Genomic DNA, 7,738 nt, shown 5'->3' on the forward strand with positions numbered 1-7,738 from the left:
AGTGTTAATTGGGAACAATGCCGGATCCAAGGGCAGGATCCAAAATAGCCGGGGCCAGTCTTGTCCTTTTATAGCCGTGGCCCCATTGTGAGCGGCGGCATGTGACAGGTCTGGGAGGGACAATGTGGCACTTCCAGAGGGGATAAAGGCCCACTCCAGCCCGGGATTTTTCCTGCAGCAGCTCCTCTGTCCTGCCTTTCCCACCCTCTCCAGCTCTCCTCCCCACATCAGCCATGGCTCCCAAGAAGCCCGAGCCTAAGAAGGCGGCCGAGCCTAAGAAGGAAGAGCCCAAACCAGCGCCTAAACCAGCGGAACCAGAGCCCAAAAAAGAAGTGGAGTTTAACCCAGCTTCGGTCAAAGTAGGTGGATTGATCCTGTGGTGGCGTTGGAGCTGGTGGAGGAGTTGGATACTGGGAGTTGATATCCTCAAAGATTAGCTGGGAATTTGGTTTGTGCCGAAAAGAGAATGTTCCATGAGGGATAAACTCTGCAGGGCACAGGAGGAATTCTTGGTGGGGCTTTGTCCTTTGGGGGAAAGAATTGTCCTTTGGGAGTTGTCCTTTGGGAATTGTCCTTTGGGGGAAAGGACTGTCCTTTGGGGGAAAGGATTGTGCTTTGGGAGTTGTCCTTTGGGAATTGTCCTTTAGGGAAAAGGATTGTCCTTTGGGAATTTTCCTTTGGGAATTGTCCTTTGGGGGAAAGAATTGTCCTTTGGGAATTGTCCTTTGGGAATTGTCCTTTGGGGGAAAGGATTGTCCTTTGGGGGAAAGGATTGTCCTTTGGGAATTGTCCTTTGGGAATTGTCCTTTAGGGAAAAGGTTTGTCCTTTGGGAATTTTCCTTTGGGAATTGTCCTTTGGGGGAAAGAATTGGCCTTTGGGAATTGTCCTTTGGGAATTGTCCTTTGGGAATTGTCCTTTGGGGGAAAGGATTGTCCTTTGGGGGAAAGGATTGTCCTTTGGGAATTGTCCTTTGGGAGTTGTCCTTTGGGGGAAAGAATTGTCCTTTGGGAATTGTCCTTTGGGGGAAAGGATTGTCCTTTGGGGGAAAGGATTGTCCTTTGGGAATTTTCCTTTGGGAATTGTCCTTTGGGGAAAAGGATTGTCCTTTGGGAATTGTCCTTTGGGAGTTGTCCTTTAGGGAAAAGGATTGTCCTTTGGGAATTGTCCTTTGGAAGAGGGCATTGCCTTTGGAAAAAGAAGAGGAGCTTTTCAGGATCTCTTTCATAGCGGGAATTTGGAGCAGACAATCACAGAATCAGGGAATCCCAAAATTCTGGAATGGTTTGGGTTAGGACAGACCTTCAATCCCATCTCATTCCATGAAGGGCAGGGACCTTCCACTATCCCAGATTGCTCCAAGCCCCAGTGTCCAGCCTGGCTTTGGGATCCAGGGGCAGCCACAGCTTCTCTGGGAATTTCATCCCAGCCAGGAATTCCCAATTCCCAGTCTCCCACCCATCCCTGCCCTCTGGCACTGGGAGCCATTCCCTGTGTCCTGTCCCTCCATCCTTGTCCCCAGTCCCTCTCCAGCTCTCCTGGAGCCCCTCCAGGCCCTGCCAGGGGCTCTGAGCTCTCCCTGGAGCTTCTCCTCTCCAGGGGAACATTCCCAACTGATAAATATCCCTGGATCCTCAAAAAGCAGTTTCCCCTCAGGAAAACATGGGAATTATGAGAGAAAGGGAAGAAGTTGCTTTGTCTCCTCAGTGATTAAATCCTCCTCTTCTCCCACATGGGACCCAGTCCCACAGCTCAGGATCTGGGACAAATCCCAGAAGGGCGTTTTCCTGCCTTGAATCCCAAATTCCCTGTAAATCTTTATATATCAATGAAAAAATAAATTATTTGTAACATATCAAACAATCAAGTCCCGGGGAATTCAGTTTTGGGGAAGTTTTGAAGGGAATAACTCCAGAGTTGCTGCTGTGCTCCCAGAACAATTCCATGACCTTGAACCAGAGCTTTGTGATGGGCTCCAGCTCCCTCCAACAGCTCCGTGCTCAACATTCCAGTGCTGGAAAAGGACAGGCACAAAGGGAATTGTCACAGCCAGGACGCCGTGACTTGGTGGGAATATCCACTGGGATTCTGGGACACTGTGGGGTCAAGGGCAGCGAGGATGAGTTGTCATTAAAAAAACCCCAAACCCAAATTGGTATCTCTCAAAAAAAAAATCTTTATTTTTTAATCAAAACAATTCCATGCTCCACATATTTATTTTTATCTTTATTATATTTATTTTTTTTTATCTAAAAAATTAATTCCTGCGTTTTTAAAAATTACTCTGCACAGCTGTTTGGGAAAATTCTTATTTTTCATGGAAATGTTTATTTTTCCCTTTGGCACAATTTTGAATTTTGAAGTTTACATGTATGATAAATATTATATAAATTATGGAGTTCTTATCCCACTTTGAAGGTGCTAAAAGTTTGTCTAGAATTCCCAAATAATAAAAAAATCCAAATCCCTGCAGGGAATATCCCATTCCTAAATACTGGGTCAGGGAAATTGGGAAATACAGAGTTGGTGTCTGGGGCATTTTTTCCCAAACTTATAGAAAGGGAAGGGGATATTTCCTAGAGAAATTTTCCCAGGAATTCTTTAATTTGATCAGGAATGCCCTTGTCTGTTTGTGCAAATTCCAGCTCCATAAATCCAGCTCTGCTGGAGCCCAGAATCCCTTCCCAATGTTTGGAAAAATGCTTTAATGAGGGTTGGAATTCTCCAAATATCCCAATTTCTGCACTGCAGGGTGAAATCCATTCTCATTTCCACAAACTGTGGTTAAAAAAAAGTAGGAGAAACAATCTTGTACCCAAACAAATTGTTCAAAATGAATGGGAATGTCTCAAATTATTTCTGTTTATTCCCAGATTTTATTGGTTGTGTTTGGAATTTTGAGACTTTTTTTTTTAACCACTAAAAAGTCTCAAAATTAATATATTCCTGTGGTAGGGAAAGTTGCTCCTTGTTGGAATTTTCCCACCTCTCCCAGTCCTGATAATGATCCCAGGATCTTATTTGGCACTTGGAATTATATCAGATTTTCCCCATTTTTTTCCTCTCACCTTTGGATGCTCCTGGTCTGGTTTTTGTGTGTGTTGGGATGCCAGTTCCAGAGCCTAAGTGTGGGATCCATCCCTTACCTAAAGCCATTATCCCAAATTTTTGGAGTTTCTGTCATGCACATTCCCATTGGATTTACCCAACGCTCTGAGATTTTCAACATTCCAAATATTTCCCAAATTTCCAAGAGTGGGTGCAATTGGATGTTGTTTGCAACTCATCCAAAAATTTTGGGGGATTTATTCTCCATAAGAGTTGGGCTCATTCCTTGGAAAATATTTTTTTAAGGAAGTGTTTTTCTAGGATGATCCCTGTACTTTTTATTTTGAGGCTTAAATTGTAAGATAATTGTAGGAATTGAGGAATAATTGTAATCTGAAAAGATTTGGTAGCAAAAAATTGTCTTTTCCATACATTTAATTCATTCCCACCTGGAGGCTTTTTAATAGGGAGGTGCATTTTCCCAGGAATATATTTTGTTTCCATGAAAAATAATCTGAAAAATGGGATCAATTTATGATTTTTAAGGGCACAGAAAGAGCTTTAACCATGGGAAAATGGATCATTGGATTTAAATCCTCAATAATGAACGGGGAGAAAATCTCTGGAAGTTCATCCCTTGGGAAGGGGCCAAATTCCTATATCTGGGTGGGCTGAGTCACCCTTGGGAGAAGCTGAGCTGGGATAAAGGGAGATGAGAGGGGAATTTGGGAATTTGAGCGCCGGCATTTCAGTGGCTAAAGCTGGATGAGGTGACGTTGCTCCAGGTCTGGTGACTGGGATCAGAATCCACGTGGAGACAGCTGGGAAACGTGAGGACCTGGAAGGGACACGGTTTTCCATAGAGAGTTTTCCACATTTTCCATGTTTTCCTGGGGAAAAAGCAGCCAGGAGTTTTTTTGGGGGGTGCTTGGATCTCAAGGCTATATGGAATTTTTTGTCCCTGCTGGGATACTGGAATGGAAAAACTTCTTTCGTTTTTCTGCATGGAAAGATGGAAAAGCATCCATGGTGGGAGCAGCCAGGGAAAACAGGGATGGTGCAGCAGCAGGAATGGGGAATCCTGCTGGATTTCCCTGTTCAGTTTCAGAACTTGGAGCATTCCACGGGCAGAAGGGCTGGGAAAAGGGAAGCTTCTCTTGGGATGAACGGGTTGGTTTTGGGAGAGATGGATTGAACCGTTCAGTTTCATCCCACCCCAGGGATGGGATGATTCCAGGTGCCAGGTAAGTTCTCTCCATCCTTGGGCGCTTCCAGCTGTTTAAAAATCCAGCTCCAGGAGCTGGAGCTCTTCAAAATGTCCCTGGAACAGTCCAGAAAAATGAACAGGAATGAGCTGCCCAAGAGGCACTGGGATAACAAGATAATGGGATAATGGGATAACGGGATAATGTGGTGACAGGAGAGCTCTGCTTTTGTTTCCCAACTCTGGCAGGCACAGCATTCCCAAAATAATCCCTCTCTAACCCAGTCCTACTTCCAAGGGGGCCAAAAACTTCCCTGTGGAAAATGAGAGAATCCCAGAAGTTTTGGGTTGGAAGGGACCTTAGGGATCATCCCAATCCATCCCATTCCGTGGGTAGGGACAGCTCCCACTGTCCCAGGCTGCTCCAAGCCTGGCCTTGGACATTTCCAGGGATCCAGGGGCAGCCACAGCTTCCCTGGGAATTCCATCCCACTCCCTCCCCACCCTCCCAGCCAGGAATTCCTTCCCAACATCCCATCTCTCCCTGCCCTCTGGAATTTAAAGAGCAAACAGAAAAAAAGGAATAATTTTGTGCGGATTTTATGCAGCAGCAATCTCTGCATGACCTTGACAGAGATTCTGCTTCATATTCCTATTCCTGAAGTATTTTGCTGTGGAATTCAAGCTGGAATTAAGGGTTGATTTCTGGTTTTATTTTCCTTTCCTTTTTGAGGGCTGGAGCTGTTGGAGACTGGATCAATGCTCGTCCCAGGGCACTGGAGGAGTTTATATCCATCATAATTACTGTGGAAGTGATGGGAGAGGGGATGATGGGAATGTTGTGTATTAATAGGATTAAAAAGGTTTTAGTGGAAGAAAAAGCCCCACATGATGGTGAAATCCAAATGTAACCTCAACCCCCAGGATCCTGATGGTTTTCCTGGCCTCTTTCCAGCTCCTGCATTTCTGTCTCCTAAAGCAGAGTCCCAAGGCAACAATAAAAAAAACCCCAAAACAAGAACAACAACAACAAAAAAACCCGAAACAAACAACTGCCCATCAAAAAACACACCAAAAAAACCCCAAGCACCCCCAAAACTTCAATGAAATAAATAAATAAATGAGGAAAAAAACACCTAAAATCCAACCTCCTCTTCCTCCCAAACTCTCCCTGCCATGGCCGAGTGCAAACCCTGCTGTTCATCCCCGGATTCCTCGGTGTCCTATGAAAAACCAGGAATGTTGTTTCACTCTTGGAAGGGCTCCATTGTCTAAATGCTTCCCCCCCCAGCTCAGCTCCTGACTGCTGGGTGACAACAGATTTATTCATAGGACTGATGTCAGGCTTAGCTATGCCTGGCCCAGCGCGGAGTGACGGGGTTTATTGGGATTGATAAAAATTCCAGGAGATTGGAAGCTGTCAATGACGTCAGCAGGGCCCAGGGTGGAGTTAATCCCTCCTGGAGCCTCCAGGACAAAGCAGGGAAAGAATCCAGCGGCATCAGGACGCGGCTGATGCCATCAGGTGATGATTGCCTAAAGCCAGGAGTGCTGGAGATGAGGAAAGCTGGTGGGAAAGTTTGGATTTGGAGGTTTGATATCATCATGGAATGTCTAATGTTGTCTATACATCAGGGCAGGAGAAAAAATGGGAACTTCTCTGTCTCCCATATGGATTTGGACCAAACTTCAGCACTGGGAGCCTTAGGGAGAGAGAGAGGCTTGGGTGGAAATGTCCTGGCTTTAAATGACAAATTTTTTGCCTTTTAAAATGGCATTTGTAGAGGAATTCACATATTTTCCCTAAAAACGCTCCATTCCCACTCCATTCCATGGAAAAAACGCCTGGGAAAACTCAGTTCTGAAGAAGAAGATCCCTTCTGCTGGGATATTTCCCACAAAAAAAAAATTCCCAAGGGAAAGCATCCTGATGTCCTTCAAGGAAAATGGAATGAGTTATGGACTCAGTTAGGGTGGGAAAGCCCTCAAAGATCATCAGATCCAACAATTAATCCAGCACTGCCAAGGCCATCGTTGTCCCCAAGTGCCAACATCCACGTGGATCTGAAATCCCTCTGGAATGGGGCCTCCAGCTCTGCCACGGGTGCTGGACAGACTTTTCTGGGAAGATTCTTTCCCAATATCCAACCTGAACCTCTCCTGTGACCGAGTGTCCAAGGCCAGGCTGGGCAGGGCTTGGAGCAACCTGGGGTGATGGGAGGAGAATCCTCCCAACCCTCCAGGGTCATAAAACTGAGACTAAAACCAATTTCTTCTTATCTGAGTCATTTCCCCCCTTCTTATCAGCTTTCTTATCTTGTTTTTGTCTCGTCCAGGGTGGGAATTCAGCCCTGACCAGATCGAAGGTGAGGAAGATTTTTCCTCTTCTGGGCTCAGTAAATCCATCCCTGGGAAGCGCTGGGATGAGCAGGGCTGGGATGTTGGAACAGCTTTGGAAGGCTGAGCTTTAATTCCTGGCTTTTATTCCTCTCCTCAAAATCCTTCCTTCCAAAAGAAAAGCAGGGAATTCACGTCCCATTTCCAGGAGTTACACCCCCAAAAAGCCCAAATACAGGGTTTTTCTTTAGGGAAAAACCCACCAGTATCAATATTTTTCAAAGCAAACCCCTCAACTCTGCTTCAGATAATTTTTTTCCTGCCTTCCATCACAGCTTAATGTGTTCCAGCTCTCCCGAATCCAGCAAATAACACCAGGCGTGGAATTTCTTTATCCTTTCAAAGCCAAACATCAGCATCAGTTTCCAAACCCTTTGTCCCAGCTCAAGAAACTTATCCCAAACCCTCCTGCCTGAAGTCCTGGGAACGCCGGCGCTGCAGCTGTTCCCTTTCTCCTCAAAAACCAGCCCTGGGTTTTATGGGATAATTGATGGACGGGATCAAACATCTGGCAGGATTTGCCTTTGGTCTTTAAACCCTTGGGAAATCCCCTAAAAGATGGGGATCAGGGAAGGGGTTAATTAGAGCAGGGGAAAAAAATCAATTAGAGAGATGTTTAATTATCGCCTCCCTTTGTCATTCCCTGCTGGCCCAGGAGGATCCAGGGGTCTCAGGAAGATTGGATGTTTCCCCAGTTTGTCAGATGATGCCAAAGCTGACAAATTCCTTTGGAATTCCCAAATTCCATCCTCTGGGTTGGTCTATCACCATCGATTGGGGTTCTGGCAGCTGATTCCAAATGGAGGTGGTGGAGGAGAAACAGAAGCTGCAGCACCTTTTAAAACACCCCAAATTCCTTCTTTTTGCTAAGGAAAATGTTGTGTGGATCAAAGGATTCCCTGAAAAGATTCATGGGTGGTTTGGTCCCCAAAATGTGGCTCTGGGGTGAAGCTTTGTGGAACATTCCCATTTTTGGGGGTGTCCTGCTCCTCACTCATGAGTGAAGCCCATCCCTGCTTTGAAACCCTGGGTTTGGGCCTCTTCAGCTCCCAGAATTGCTGGAAAAGGGGGAAAATGAAATGTTGCAGATG

The 7,738-nt window shown here is 45.7% G+C and overlaps 1 protein-coding gene across 1 annotated transcript in view; it reads left to right on the forward strand.

Annotated features, from left to right (window-relative positions):
- Positions 1 to 233: 233 nt before the first annotated feature.
- The window catches only part of MYL3 (myosin light chain 3), a 16,111-nt gene continuing 8,606 nt past the window's right edge, over positions 234 to 7,738 (forward strand). Inside the window, exons 1-2 of the mRNA XM_058020967.1 lie at positions 234 to 363; positions 6,587 to 6,616. Coding sequence (XP_057876950.1) covers positions 234 to 363; positions 6,587 to 6,616 — 160 coding nt within the window. The remainder of the gene's footprint in view (positions 364 to 6,586; positions 6,617 to 7,738) is intronic.

This window comes from Melospiza georgiana, chromosome 1 (assembly GCF_028018845.1).
Source record: "Melospiza georgiana isolate bMelGeo1 chromosome 1, bMelGeo1.pri, whole genome shotgun sequence".
Classification (NCBI taxonomy): Eukaryota; Metazoa; Chordata; class Aves; order Passeriformes; family Passerellidae; genus Melospiza; species Melospiza georgiana.